The 15044-nt window shown below is 47.6% G+C and overlaps 2 protein-coding genes across 3 annotated transcripts; both read right to left on the bottom strand.

The window, feature by feature from the left end:
• Nucleotides 1-360: 360 nt before the first annotated feature.
• On the bottom strand, nucleotides 361-2283 carry LOC119300249 (universal stress protein PHOS34-like). Of its 2 annotated transcripts, none has more exons than XM_037577270.1 (4): nucleotides 2158-2283; nucleotides 1698-2087; nucleotides 1477-1598; nucleotides 361-816 (listed from the first exon to the last, which is right to left on the bottom strand). In XM_037577270.1, the coding sequence occupies exons 2-4, from the start codon at nucleotides 2055-2057 to the stop codon at nucleotides 693-695; spliced, it is 606 nt and encodes a 201-aa protein (XP_037433167.1). In that variant the 5' UTR covers nucleotides 2058-2087; nucleotides 2158-2283; the 3' UTR covers nucleotides 361-692. The 2 variants fall into 2 exon arrangements, with proteins under 2 accessions (XP_037433167.1, XP_037433166.1); XM_037577269.1 differs by having other exon boundaries at nucleotides 1698-2079; nucleotides 2158-2265.
• A 23-nt stretch (nucleotides 2284-2306) lies between these two features.
• Nucleotides 2307-14802, bottom strand: LOC119300250 (universal stress protein PHOS34-like). The gene is made up of 4 exons (XM_037577272.1): nucleotides 14487-14802; nucleotides 14300-14388; nucleotides 13749-13870; nucleotides 2307-2720 (listed from the first exon to the last, which is right to left on the bottom strand). Exons 1-4 carry the CDS (start codon nucleotides 14704-14706, stop codon nucleotides 2633-2635), a joined length of 519 nt encoding a protein of 172 aa, XP_037433169.1. The 5' UTR covers nucleotides 14707-14802; the 3' UTR covers nucleotides 2307-2632.
• Nucleotides 14803-15044: the final 242 nt, after the last annotated feature.

Here is a 15044-nt window from a genome sequence, read left to right as displayed (position 1 = left end):
CAAACATGCTTAACTTTGGATTTCTTTGCGAATAAGCTCCGAAAAAGAAGGAAATCCTTGTTGATATGAGTAGTCTATCATTCCTATTAACCCGGGCTCTCATACAGTGCTACCACTCTACTCTAGCCACCACTAGGTGTAGGAAATATTCTAAATTTTGGTAGCACCTCCTTTGTTTAGAAGGACATCCATGCCGTACAAACGATGAAAAATGAATCTAGGAAACGAGGTAATAAATCCAGAGAGACCAAAGGCTCACCCTAAGCAAGAGAGTCTCATACTATGGCAACTAAAGATAATCCAAGTATTATGTGATATACATGTCTAATGTTTTTTGTAATGTAGGATAGCACACCCACATACACTCTATCACTATGAGCACCTACGAGATATTGAGTCGGCACAACATCTTGAAATTGAAAAAGTCATCGCATGCGCCTTCGTAATGACTCTCACTGAATACGCATTGTCGCAAGGCCTGAAATAAATCCAGAAAAATGTGACCACTAGTGCCAAGTCTAGGAGTTGAACCCTATTGGGTTGGTTCCAACATAAGGAACCTAACCATCTGAGTTTAGCTCAGTTCGCGATGAGACCACACATTGATCTACAAGGCAATCAGTTAATACTTGAACACGCATGCCTAAACCCCTTCCATATCTATCTCTAACCTAAGGGCTTTAAAAACTTTTTCAAGCCTCCTTTCTATGGAACCCCAATTGTTCATGCTTCTTATGGTGCTTTGGTTTCTTCACTATCATCACGGTGCAATGCGCGTTGTGAGTGCAGTAATCGCTCACGCTCCCAAGGACGGCCCTGCAAGAAATCAGTTTAATTAGGTAGAATTCTATCCATTATAAATAAAACAATAATGGTGATACATTATTGATGGTTGCTACTTGATCGTTGTTTCGGTTAATCACCATAGTTGCATCTATGCTGAACAATTTTCATTCTTATTACAAGCATGGTCAATGGTTGTCCATGACCATGGGTTGCATCCAAACCAAACTCTCCATGTCTCCAATTCAAACATTGTTTGATAAAATTTAACAGGATATTGATTGCCACAACCCCGCTGGTCATGCACAGTTATTAGATTATTTTATTACTATAATGTTTTTTAGCACGTTGACATATTGCATTGTCACAAGTTAGGTATATGAATTGTTGATGCAGAGGCCGGGGTAATAAATCTTCTATTTTCTTGAAAAAGTTTATTTTCCTTCCAAAATAATTGATGTTCTATGATTATCCTATGTCAAACTTTAGGAAAAATGGCATGAAGTATCTTTTTTTTGGGTGATAGGAAAATGGTTATGAATCTAACGAAGCAAATTTTGTGTTGTAGATGTTGACATATTTCTTTTACAGATTTGGTCAAATTCAACCAAGTTTGACTAAGAAAAAACCCAGAACTTCAGTTATTTTGAAAGGACAGAAGCGTGAGCACCAAAGTTAGAAAGGCAAACCAACCTCTTGAAAGCGCCGTAGCCATGGCTGCCCATAACCAGCATGTCTGCATGATGCCTCTCAACTGCCTCGCACAGCACATTCCTCGCGTCGCCCTCTTTCACTTCATAGCTGACATCGGCCACCTACATACATATAGCGACGATGTATCAATACTTATAGCTTATGCTATATGGCGATCAATGAAGCAATGCCTCCTCGATCTGTCAAAGCACGCCGCATACATGTGAGCAGTGCTCCTTGGCCTTGTCGATGACTCTGGCGGAGGCGCGCTTGAGGTCGAGCTCCACCCTCGGGAGAAGCTCCGCCGTGCCTATGCCGGCGATGCCGATGACGGAGGCGGCAGGGGGCTTGGCGCTGACCACGATGAGGTGGTACTGCTGCGGCTGGCCGGGGGCGAAGAAATGGTGGATCGTCCACTCCAGCGCGTAGTAGCTGTGCTCGCTCTCGTCGATCCCCAGCACCATCGCCGGCTTCCCGCTCGCCGCCGCTTTCCCGTTGGCTCCTGACTCCGTCGCCACCGCCGGTGCAGTCGACGTCTCTGCCCTTTCCGCTGCCATCAGGGCCTCTCCCTCCGCCGCCATGTTCCCTCGAGCCAGTTATTACCTAGTGACCTGAACTTGGTTGGTTTTGATGATGAACAAGTAAAGAAGGGAAGCAGCTGATGAAGCGGACGGTTTATACCTCTGAGAAATGGGGCTAGCGGCTGGGAGGAGGACCCGGAGCGCGGGAAGCGCGCAGGTTGCCTCCGTGTCCTGTGGCTATCAAATTTTGTTCCTTTTTTATGAGTCCCCTTTTTGCAAGGAGAAAAATCTGAACAGAAGAAGCATACATTCACAAATTACATACAGTTCCACAAGAACTAAACACACGTGTCCACTGCAAGGAACTTGCAGTCTTGATTACATATACATACAGCGTTCATGCATCTGCATCACAAATAACACTGTTCTGATGAGGCACATCAGTTATTCACATTCTCAATCAATAATCCACATGTAGCATGTAGGATCATTATGGGCTACTCGCAGGAGTTCACTAGTCTGAAGTTGTGAACTGCGACAATCCATTTATTCACAAAGATGCGCAAACTGGCAGGGCACACGAAAGCTCAAATACCAATCACTGGGTTCAGCGAAGAGTCAAGGCTGGGCATTGCTCAGTGCTTGTGCTTTGGTTTCTTCACAACCATCACGGTGCAGTGCGCGTGGTGGGTGCAGTAATCGCTCACACTTCCAAGAACAGCCCTGCAGCAAGGTTCAGGAAAGTTGATAACACAGGTGAGCAATGATGGGCAATTCAAAGTAAAACAGGGAAGGTACGTGTTTTAGGCTTAGAGAGAGTGGTGTTGAGTAACCTGATTGTATTAGGAAATATAGGATAAAGTAGAAATATTCTGGCTTGTCTTGTGCTTCAAGTAGAACATGTATTCCTATATATATACCCACGAGGCTCAAGCAATACAACGATCATTATATTCCATCAATTCTTTCTCTCCCTTCTAACATGGTATCTATCACAAGTCGATTCTAAACCCTAGCCGCCGCCGCTTCACACTTGCGCGCCGCCCCCGGGGCAGTCGGTCTCCATAACCGTCGCCAGGGGCCGCGTGTTGGAAATATGCCCTAGAGGCAATAATAAATTGATTATTATTATATTTCCTTGTTCATGATAATCGTTTATTATCCATGCTAGAATTGTATTGATAGGAAACTCAGATACATGTGTGGATACATAGACAACACCATGTCCCTAGTAAGCCTCTAGTTGACTAGCTCGTTGATCAATAGATAGTTGCGGTTTCCTGACCATGGACATTGGATGTCGTTGATAACGGGATCACATCATTAGGAGAATGATGTGATGGACAAGACCCAATCCTAAGCCTAGCACAAAGATCGTGTAGTTCGTATACTAAAGCTTTTCTAAATGTCAAGTATCATTTCCTTAGACCATGAGATTGTGCAACTCCCGGATACCGTAGGAATACTTTGGGTGTGCCAAACGTCACAACGTAACTGGGTGGCTATAAAGGTACACTACAGGTATCTCCGAAAGTGTCTATTGGGTTGGCACGAATCGAGACTGGGATTTGTCACTCCGTGTAAACGGAGAGGTATCTCTGGGCCCACTCGGTAGGACATCATCATAATGTGCACAATGTGACCAAGGAGTTGATCACGGGATGATGTGTTACGGAACGAGTAAAAGAGACTTGCCGGTAACGAGATTGAACAAGGTATCGGGATACCGACGATCAAATCTCGGGCAAGTACAATACCGCTAGACAAAGGGAATTGTATACGGGATTGATCGAATCCTCGACATCGTGGTTCATCCGATGAGATCATCGTGGAACATGTAGGAACCAATATGGGTATCCAGATCCCGCTGTTGGTTATTGACCGGAGAACGTCTCGGTCATGTCTGCATGGTTCCCGAACCCGTAGGGTATACACACTTAAGGTTCGATGACGCTAGGGTTATAGGGAATAGATATACGTGGTTACCGAATGTTGTTCGGAGTCCCGGATGAGATCCGGGACGTCACGAGGAGTTCCGGAATGGTCCGGAGGTAAAGATTTATATATGGGAAGTCCTGTTTTGGTCGTCGAAAAAGTTTCGAGGTTTATCGGTAACGTACCGGGACCACCGGGAGGGTCCCGGGGGTCCACCAAGTGGGGCCACCAGCCCCGGAGGGCTGCATGGGCCAAGTGTGGGAGGGGACCAGCCCCAGGTGGGCTGGTGCGCCCCCCCCCCACCAAGGCCCAAGGCGCAAGGGAGAGGGCAGGGGGCAAACCCTAGGGCAGATGGGCCCTAAGGCCCACCCCGGGTGCGCCTTCCCTCTCTCCCCCCTTGGCTGCCCCCCTTAGATGGGATCTAGGCTGGCCGCCACCCCTAGGGGTGGAAACCTAGTTGGGGGCGCAGCCCCTCCCCTCCCCCTATATATACTTGAGGTTTGGGCTGCCCAACACACACGAGTTCCTCTCCTTCTTGGCGCAGCCCTACCCCTCTCCCTCCTCGTCTCTTGCGGTGCTTGGCGAAGCCCTGCTGGAGTACCACGCTCCACCACCACCACGCCGTTGTGCTGCTGTTGGATGGAGTCTTCCTCAACCTCTCCCTCTCTCCTTGCTGGATCAAGGCATGGGAGACGTCACCGGGCTGTACGTGTGTTGAACGCAGAGGTGCCGTCCGTTCGGCACTAGGATCTCCGGTGATTTGGATCACGACGAGTACGACTCCTTCAACCCCGTTCTCTTGAACGCTTCCGCTTAGCGATCTACAAGGGTATGTAGATGCACTCTCCTTCCCCTCGTTGCTGGTTTCTCCATAGATAGATCTTGGTGACACGTAGGAAAATTTTGAATTTCTGCTACATTCACCAACAGTGGCATCATGAGCTAGGTTTATTGTGTAGATTCTATGCACGAGTAGAACACAAAGTAGTTGTGGGCGTTGATTTTGTTCAATATGCTTACCGTTACTAGTCCAATCTTAATTCGGCGGCATTGTGGGATGAAGCGGCCCGGACCGACCTTACACGTACTCTTACGTGAGACTGGTTCCACCGACTGACATGCACTAGTTGCATAAGGTGGCTAGCGGATGTCTGTCTCTCCCACTTTAGTCGGATCGGATTCGATGAAAAGGGTCCTTATGAAGGGTAAATAGCAATTGGCATATCACGTTGTGGTTTTTGCGTAGGTAAGAAATGTTCTTGCTAGAAACCCATAGCAGCCACGTAAAACATGCAAACAACAATTAGAGGACGTCTAACTTGTTTTTGCAGGATATGCTATGTGATGTGATATGGCCAAAGGATGTGATGAATGATATATGTGATGTATGAGATGATCATGTTCTTGTAATAGAAATCACGAGTTGCATGTCGATGAGTATGACAGCTGGCAGGAGCCATAGGAGTTGTCTTAATTTATTTATGACCTGCGTGTCAACATAAACGTCGTGTAATTACTTTACTTTATTGCTAACCGTTAGCTATAGTAGTAGAAGTAATAGTTGGCGAGACAACTTCATGAAGACACGATGATGAAGATCATGGTGTCATGCCGATGACGATGATGATCAAGGAGCCCCGAAGATGGAGATCAAAAGGAGCAATATGATATTGGCCATATCATGTCACTATTTGATTGCATGTGATGTTTATCATGTTTATACATCTTATTTGCTTAGAACGACGGTAGTAAATAAGATGACCTCTCATTAAAATTTCAAGAAAGTGTTCCCCCTAACTGTGCACCGTTGCGAAAGTTCGTCATTTCGAAGCACCACGTGATGATCGGGTGTGATAGATTCTTATGTTCACATACAACGGGTGTAAGACAGATTTACACACGCGAAACACTTAGGTTGACTTGACGAGCCTAGCATGTATAGACATGGCCTCGGAACACAAGAGACCGAAAGGTCGAGCATGAGTCGTATGGTAGATACGATCAACATGAAGATGTTCACCGATGATGACTAGTCCGTCTCACGTGATGATCGGACACGACCTAGTTGACTCGGATCATGTAATCACTTAGATGACTAGAGGGATGTCTATCTGAGTGGGAGTTCATAAGATGAACTTAATTATCCTGAACATAGTCAAAAAGTCTTCACAAATTATGTCGTAGCTCGCGCTTCAGTTCTACTGTTTAGATATGTTCCTAGAGAAAATTTGGTTGAAAGTTGATAGTAGCAATTATGCGGACTAGGTCCATAAACTGAGGATTGTCCTCATTGCTTCATAGAAGGCTTATGTCCTTAATGCACCGCTCAGTGTGCTGAACCTCGAACGTCGTCTGTGGATGTTGCGAACATCTGACATACACATTTTGATAACTACGTGATAGTTTAGTTAAACGGTTTACAATTGAGGCACCGAAGACGTTTTGAAACGTCGCGAAACATATGAGATGTTTCAAGGGCTGAAATTGGGATTTCAGGCTCGTGCCCACGTCAAGAGGTATAAGACCTCCGACGATTTTCTTAGCCCACAAACTAAGGGAGAAAAGCTCAATTATTGAGCTTGTGCTCAGATTGTCTGAGTACAACAATCATTTGAATCGAGTGGGAGTTGATATTCCAGATGAGATGGTGATGTTTCTCCGAAGTCATTACCACCAAGCTGCTAGAGCTTCGTGATGAACTATAATATATCAGGGACATATATGATGATCCTTGAGATATTCACGATGTTCGTAGAAATCAAGAATGAGCATCAATTGTTGATGGTTGGTGAAACCACTAGTTTCAAGAAGGGCAAGGGCAAGAAAGGGATACTTCATGGAACAATAAATCAGTTGCTGTTCTAGTGAAGAAACCCAAAGTTGAACCCAAGCCCGAGACTAAGTGCTTCTATAATAAAGGGAACAGCCACTGGAGCAGAATTACCCTAGATACTTGGTAGATGAGAAAGCTGGCAAAGTTGATAGAAGTATATTGGATATACATTGTGTTAATGTGTACTTTACTAGTACTCCTAGTAGCACCAGGGTATTAGATACCGGTTCGGTTGCTAAGTGTTAGTAACTCGAAACAAAAGACTAAGAAATAAACGGAGACTAGCTGAAAGGTGAGATGACGATATGTGTTGGAAGTATTTCCAAGGTTGATCAAATATCATACGCTCCCTCTACCATCGAGATTGGTGCTTGCGTTAAGCATAGACATGATTGGATTATGTCTATCGCAATACGGTTATTCATTTAAGGAGAATAAGGGTTACTTTGTTTATTTGAATAATACCTTCAATGGTCTTGCACCTAAAATGAATGGTTTATTGAATCTCGATCATAGTGATACACATGTTCATGCCAAAAGATAGTAATGATAGTACCACCTACTTGTGGCACTGCCATGTAAGTCATATCGGTATAAAACGCATGAAGAAGCTCCATGTAGATGGATCCTTGGGCTTACTCGTTTTTGAAAAGTTTGAGACATGCGAACCATGTCTATTGGTGTATATGCATGAAGAAACTCCATGCAAATGGACCGTTTGGACTCACTTGATTTTGAATCACTTGAGACATGCAAATCAGACCACATGGGCAAGATGACTGAAAGCCTCGTTTTCAGTAAAATGGAACTAGAAAGCAACTTGTTGGAAGTAATACATTTTGATGTGTGCAGTCCAATGAGTGCTGAGGCATGTAGTGGATATCGTTATGTTCTTACTTCACAGATGATTTGAGTAGATGTTGAGTATATTTACTTGATGAATCACGAGTCTGAATTATTGAAAGGTTCAAGTAATTTCAGGATGAAGTTGAAAGATCGTCGTGACAAGAGGATAAAATATCTATGATATGATCATAGAGATGAATATCTGAATTACGAGTTTGGCACAGAATTAAGACATTGTGGAAATTGTTTCATAACTAATACAGCCTGGAACACCATAGTGTGATGGTGTGTCCGAACATCATAACTGCACCCTATTGGATATGATGCATACCATGATGTCTCTTATCGAATTACCATGATAATTTATGGGTTAGGCATTAGAGACAACCGCATTCACTTTAAATAGGGCACCACGTAATTCCGATGAGATGACACCGTATGACTGTGGTTTAGAGAAACCTAAGCTGTCATTTCTTAAAAATTTGGGGCTGCGACGCTTATGTGAAAAAGTTTCAGGCTGATAAGCTCAAACCCAAAGCGGATAAATGCATCTTCATAGGACACCCAAAACAGTTGGGTATACCTCCTGTCTCAGATCTGAAAGCAATAAGGGATTGTTTCTAGAATCGGATCCTTTCTCGAGGAAAAGTTTCTCTCGAAAGAATTGAGTGGGAGGATGGTGGAGACTTGATGAGATTATTGAACCGTCTCTTCAACTAGTGTGTGGCAGGGCACAGGAAGTTGTTCCTGTGGCACCTACACCAATTGAAGTGGAAGCTTATGATAGTGATCATGGAACTTCAGATCAAGTCACTAACAAACCTCGTGGGATGACAAGGATGCGTACTACTTCAGAGTGGTACGTAATCCTGTCTTGAAAGTCATGTTGCTAGACAACAATGAACCTACGAGCTATGGAGAAGCGATGGTGGGTCCGGATTCTGATAAATGGCTCGAGGCCATAAAATCCGAGAGAGGATCCATGTATGAAAACAAAATGTAGACTTTGACAGAACGGCTCGATGGTCGTAAGGCTATTGAGTATAGATGGATTTTAAAGGAAGACGGACAATGATGGTAAGTATCACCATTAAGAAAGCTCGACTTGTCGTTAAGATTTTTCCGACAAGTTCAAGGAGTTGACTATGATGAGACTTTCTCACTCGTAGCGATGCTAAGAGTCTGTTGGAATTATATTAGCGATTACTGCATTATTTATGAAATCTTGCAGATAGGATGTCAAAACATTGTTTCCTCGATGATTTTCTTGAGGAAAGGTTGTATGTGATACAACCGAAAGTTTTTGTCAATCCTGAAAGATGCTAATAAGTATGCAAAGCTCCAGCAATCCTTCTAAGGACTGGAGTAAGCATCTCGGAGTTGGAATGTATGCTTTGATGAGATGATCAAAGATTTTGGGTGTATACAAAGTTTATAAGAAACTTGTATTTCCAAAGAAGTGAGTGGGAGCACTATAGAATTTCCGATGAGTATGTGTTGTTAACATGTTGTTGATCGGAAATGATGTAAAAAATTTAGAAAGCATGCAGAGTTATTTGAAAAGTGTTTTTCAATGAAAAGTCTGGATTAAGCTATTTGAACGTTGAGCATCAAGATCTATAAGAATAGATCAAAACGCTTAATGGTACTTTCAAATGAGCACATACCTTGACATGATTTTGAAAATGTTCAAGATGGATCAGTCAAAGAAGGAATTCTTGCCTGAGTTGTAAGGTATGAAGTTAAGACTTAAAGCTCGACCATGGCAGAAGAAAGAGAAAGGACGAATGTCGTCCCCTATGCTTTTGTCATAGGCTCTATACGGTATGCCATGCTGAGTACCGCACCTGATGTGTGCCTTGCCACATGTCTGGCAAGAGGGTACAAAGGTGATCCAGGAATGGATCACTAGATAGCGGTAAAAAATTGTCTTTGGAGTAATAAGGACATGTTTCTTGATTATGGAGGTGATAAAGAGTTCGGCGTAAAGGGTTACAACGATGCAAGCTTTAACACCTATCCGAATGACTCTGAGTAGCAAACCGGATACGTATAGTGGAGCAACCATTTGGAATAGCTCCAAGTGGAGCATAGAAGCAGCATTTATAAGATGACATAGAAACTTGCGAAGTACATACGGATCTGAATGTTGCAGACCCGTTGACTAAAATCTTTCTCACAAGCAAAACATGATCAAACCCAGAACTCATTGAGTCTTAATCACATGATGATGTGAACTAGTTTAGTGACACTAGTAAACTCTTTGGATGTTGATCACATGGCGATGTGACCTGTGAGTGTTAGTCACATGGCGATGTGAACTAGATTATTGACTCTAGTGCAAGTGGGAGACTGTTGGAAATATGCCCTAGAGGCAATAATAAATTGATTATTATTATATTTCCTTATTCATGATAATCGTTTATTATCCATGCTAGAATTGTATTGATAGGAAACTCAGATACATGTGTGGATACATAGACAACACCATGTCCCTAGTAAGCCTCTAGTTGACTAGCTCGTTGATCAATAGATGGTTGCGATTTCCTGACCATGGACATTGGATGTCATTGATAATGGGATCACATCATTAGGAGAATGATGTGATGGACAAGACCCAATCCTAAGCCTAGCACAAAGATCGTGTAGTTCGTATGCTAAAGCTTTTCTAAATGTCAAGTATCATTTTCTTAGACCATGAGATTGTGCAACTCCCGGATACCGTAGGAATACTTTGGGTGTGCCAAACGTCACAACGTAACTGGGTGGCTATAAAGGTACACTACAGGTATCTCCGAAAGTGTCTGTTGGGTTGGCACGAATCGAGACTGGGATTTGTCACTCCGTGTAAACGGAGAGGTATCTCTGGGCCCACTCGTTAGGACATCATCATAATGTGCACAATGTGACCAAGGAGTTGATCACGGGATGATGTGTTACGGAACGAGTAAAAGAGACTTGCCGGTAACGAGATTGAACAAGGTATCGGGATACCGACGATCGAATCTCGGGCAAGTACAATACCGCTAGACAAAGGAAATTGTATACGGGATTGATCGAATCCTCGACATTGTGGTTCATCCGATGAGATCATAGTGGAACATGTCGGAACCAACATGGGAATCCAGATCCCGCTGTTGGTTGTTGACCGGAGAACGTCTCGGTCATGTCTGCATGGTTCCCGAACCCGTAGGGTATACACACTTAAGGTTCGATGACGCTAGGGTTATAGGGAATAGATATACGTGGTTATCGAATGTTGTTCGGAGTTTCGGATGAGATTCCGGACGTCACAAGGAGTTCCGGAATGGTCCGAAGGTAAAGATTTATATATGGGAAGTCCTGTTTTGGTCGCCGGAAAAGTTTCGGGGTTTATCGGTAACGTACCGGGACCACCGGGATGGTCCCAGGGGTCCATCAAGTGGGGCCACCAGCCCCGGAGGGCTGCATGAGTCAAGTTTGGGAGGGGACCAGCCCCAGGTGGGCTGGTGCGCCCCCCACCAAGGCCCAAGGCGCAAGGGAGAGGAAAGGGGGGCAAACCCTAGGGCAGATGGGCCCTAAGGCCCACCCCAGGTGCGCCTCCCCTCTCTCCTTCCTTGGCCGCCCCCCTTAGATGGGATCTAGGCTGGCCGCCACCTCTAGGGGTGGAAACCTAGTTGGGGGCGCAGCCCCTCCCCTCCCCCTATATATACTTGAGGTTTGGGCTGTCCAACACACACGAGTTCCTCTCCTTCTTGGCGCAGCCCTACCCCTCTCCCTCCTCGTCTCTTGCGGTGCTTGGCGAAGCCCTGCTGGAGTACCACGCTCCTCCACCACCACCACGCCGTTGTGCTGCTGCTGGATGGAGTCTTCCTCAACCTCTCCCTCTCTTCTTGCTAGATCAAGGCATGGGAGACGTCACCGGGCTGTATGTGTGTTGAACACGAAGGTGCTGTCCATTCGGCACTAGGATCTCCGGTGATTTAGATCACGACGAGTACGACTCCTTCAACCTCGTTCTCTTAAACGCTTCCGCTTAGCGATCTACAAGGGTATGTAGATGCACTCTCCTTCCCCTCGTTGTTGGTTTCTCCATAGATAGATCTTGGTGACACGTAGGAAAATTTTAAATTTCTACTAAGTTCCCCAACATAGGATAAAGTAGAAATATTCTGACTTGTCTTGTACTTTAAGTAGAACATGTACTCCTATATATATACCCACGAGGCTCAAGCAATACAACGATCATCATATTCCATCAATTATTTCTCTCCCTTCTAATATGGTATCTATCGCCGGCTTCATCTAGAGCTCCGTCGCCACCCCATCTCCACCGAGCGGCGTCCCCGACCTCGTGCGCGATCGTATTGATCACCCGCCCGCCACCGCGATCCGCCTCAGCTACGCAGTGCGACCGACCTGGCCGTCGGTTGCGCGCGTCTTCGCAGGCCCCGTGAAGATCGTCCCCGAGTTTAGCGTGCCTCTCCACCGATCGAGCATCGGGCTGCCGCTGTGTCGCCCCATCGGGCCACAACGTCGCCGCCCCATGGTTCTTCTCGTGGCTGCATCGACACGCGTGCTGCCGCTGCGTTGCCCCTTTGGGCTGTAGTGCCGCGGCCCGCGGTCTACCGCCGCCTCGAGTACGTCCGTTTCAGCCCGTTTCCGTGGTAGCACCGACCCTCGCACTGCCGCTGCGTCGCCCCATTGGGCCATAGCGAGCGTGGCACGCGGTCTCCGCCATCGCCCAAGGCCGTCCCCGTGGCTGCACCGACTGGCGCACCACCGTTGCGTCGGCCCTTCGGGCCACAGCGCCATGGCCCGCGGTCCCAGCCGCCGCCCCAAGGTCTTCCCGCCGTCACCCCGACCTGCCTGCCGCCACTGAGTCACCCCTTCGGGCCGTAGCGTCGCGGCCCGCAGTCCACTCCGCCGTCACGCGCGTCGATCTCCCGTGGTATGCGTCGCACCGTCTTCCTTGATGCGGGAACGCCACCGTCCGCGCCGTTCTTCGTCACGCTGTTGGGTTCCTCGCCTCCTTCGAGCATCGCCGTCACGCTCCTAACCTAGCAGCCGCCGCCGTCAGGCCGCCGCAGCTGCTCTTCTTCGGCCGCCGCCGCGACTACCCCCGTAGCCGCCGCCGCGACTACCCCCGTAGCCGCCGCCGCTGCCCGTCCAACCCCTTCGTCTTCGTCTAACACTAGCCCATCGCCAGCGTCGCCGTCATCTACCCCGACCACTTCGTCTACTCCGACAACCGCGGGCGACATCAGCCCCGCGCCGATTGACGCTGCACCCGTCGTCGAGTCCTTCTCTGCTGGCTTTTTCGATTTCTTCGACATGGCGTACAGCTCGTGCAGGTCTCAATCTACACATGCTCGATGCTGGCAACACCAAAGCATGCCTTCGTCCACGACGTGTCCCCGGGCCTGGCAAGCCTTGTGCGGCGCTTCATCAACTTCGTCTTCGTCCGTCTACGCATGCCCGGTGCTGCCGACACTGGTGCATGCCTTCGTCTATGATATGTCCCCGGGCTTGACAACCCCGGCGCGACGCATCGTCAACAACGTCTTCTCCACGAGGCACCACTACTGCGCCCATGACTAACTCGGCGCCTCTTTGCGCCCGCGGCTCCACGACGACTTCCTCGACACCGGCTACCCCGACTCGACATCGACCACAGCATTCTTCGCACGGCTACCTCGACCATGGCTCCACCACCCACGCTCTCGGATACCTCGACAACGGCACAAAGGGCTACCGCCTTGCTTGAGCAACCTCGTCGGTCGCCACTCCAGACACGACTCCGCGATGCGTCGACCGTTACGACTGTGGGGGCTTGTCCGTCGGCTTGCCTTTGGATTCTTCTTCAGTCTCACCATCTGCGTCGCTACCATTGTGACTGCGGGGAGATGTTGAGTAACGTGATTGTATTAGGAAACATATGATAAACTAGGAATATTCTGACTTGTCTTGTACTCCAAGTAGATCATATACTCCTATATATATACGCACGAGGCTCAAGCAATACAACGATCATCATATTCCACCAATTCTCTCTCTCCCTTCTAACAAGTGGCAATTGTGGACAGCACCGACCAGGTGCCATTAATCCAAACTGCAAGCAGGGGAGAACAGAGCACAAGTAGCAAATGTTGCAATACCTTTTGATTGCTCCATAGCCATGGTTGCCCACAACCAACATCTCTGCGTGATGCCTTTCTACCGCCTCGCAGAGGACGTTCCTGGCATCCCCCTCCACCACTTCAAAGACAGCATCACTCACCTACAGCAAAATCATCAACAATCTTATAATGAGCAAAAATGGTTCACTGTCCTCGCTCTAAGCATAATCTCTAACTGACAACCAATTCTCAGGACGAGCCCGGCTTAAATTTGGTCCGACTAGACTTTTCATCCGCGGGGAAATTAGACGTTAAGCTAGCTTAAGAGCTCCCTTGATGTAGGGTAAGTGTGATTCGTATTACAAACTCCTTTATATTAGGTATAATAATTGTTAGACAAAAAACTGTAGGCATAATATAGACGTGGTTTAAATTAAAGCAATGTTCAAGATCCTACGCGTCCTTCTTCTTTTGACGGGATCATACGCGTCCAGCGTCCTTCTAGTCTTGACGTGACACCGATTTTAGCAATATTCAAGTCTAGTAGTATTATATTGTACTACTACGACCAGAGCAGTACAGAAATCTACCTGCGCGCAGAGCTCCTTGGCCTTGTCGATGACGCGCAGCGAGCTTCGCTTCAGGTCCGCCTCAACGAACGGCAGCACGTCCGCGGCACCTTATTACAAGTAAAAATCGACCGATAAATCTCCGTACAAATCCGATCGAGCGCGATCCCCAATTCTGGAAACGCGTGGGAGGGAAGAGGGTGCGCACCTGGTCCGGCGAGGCCGACGGCGGACGCGGCGGTGGGCTTGGCCGTGACGACGACGAGGCGGTACTGCTGCTGCTGGCCCGGGGAGAAGAAGTGGAGGAGCGTCCACTGCAGCGCGTAGTAGCTGTGCTCGCTCTCGTCCACCCCGACCACCATCGTCATCTTGCCCTCTCCGCCCGCCGCCGGCCCTGAAGCCGCCGTCGCCCCCGTTTCCTCCGCCATGGCTCCGCCAAAGCTTGGGCTTCTCTCCTGCAACACGCTACACAGTCCTCGCGGTCTCTCGACGGGTCTGGAATGGAAGCGCAGCGGCGTGTACTCCTCATGAACCTTGCGATAATAACGTGCTTGACGGGCGCTCTGACGGGTGGGACCAGCATTGCAGAGCGCGCGCCGGTGGGCCCGGTGGCTACCTTACGTGATCTGATTCGACGGCCTGGCACGTCAGTTGAGCCTCCTGTCCTGTGGGATGCGATCGTCCTGCAGTGCCCGGTGCATTGTATTTCGCCGGCTTTGTCTGTCATTATGTCAAAGCTGTGGTGCCAGCTGCTCATCGGCAACTT

This window comes from Triticum dicoccoides, chromosome 5A (assembly GCF_002162155.2).
Source record: "Triticum dicoccoides isolate Atlit2015 ecotype Zavitan chromosome 5A, WEW_v2.0, whole genome shotgun sequence".
Lineage (NCBI taxonomy): Eukaryota > Viridiplantae > Streptophyta > Magnoliopsida > Poales > Poaceae > Triticum > Triticum dicoccoides.
Note: the sequence above shows the minus strand (reverse complement) of the source record. Positions and strands in the feature narration are given on the sequence as shown.

What these genes read in the sequence shown, in the direction of transcription:
- LOC119300250 (XM_037577272.1), bottom strand. Translation starts at nt 14,706, where the DNA reads ATGGCGGAGGAAACGGGGGCGACGGCGGCTTCAGGGCCGGCGGCGGGC. An exon ending in CGTCGGCCTCGCCGGACCAG is followed by an intron (nt 14,389 to 14,486) that starts GTGCGCACCCTC and finishes ACTTGTAATAAG; the next exon opens with GTGCCGCGGACGTGCTGCCG. An exon ending in CCAAGGAGCTCTGCGCGCAG is followed by an intron (nt 13,871 to 14,299) that starts GTAGATTTCTGT and finishes ATTTTGCTGTAG; the next exon opens with GTGAGTGATGCTGTCTTTGA.
- LOC119300249 (XM_037577270.1), bottom strand. Translation starts at nt 2,057, where the DNA reads ATGGCGGCGGAGGGAGAGGCCCTGATGGCAGCGGAAAGGGCAGAGACG. An exon ending in CCAAGGAGCACTGCTCACAT is followed by an intron (nt 1,599 to 1,697) that starts GTATGCGGCGTG and finishes ATATGTATGTAG; the next exon opens with GTGGCCGATGTCAGCTATGA. An exon ending in GGCTACGGCGCTTTCAAGAG is followed by an intron (nt 817 to 1,476) that starts GTTGGTTTGCCT and finishes GATTTCTTGCAG; the next exon opens with GGCCGTCCTTGGGAGCGTGA.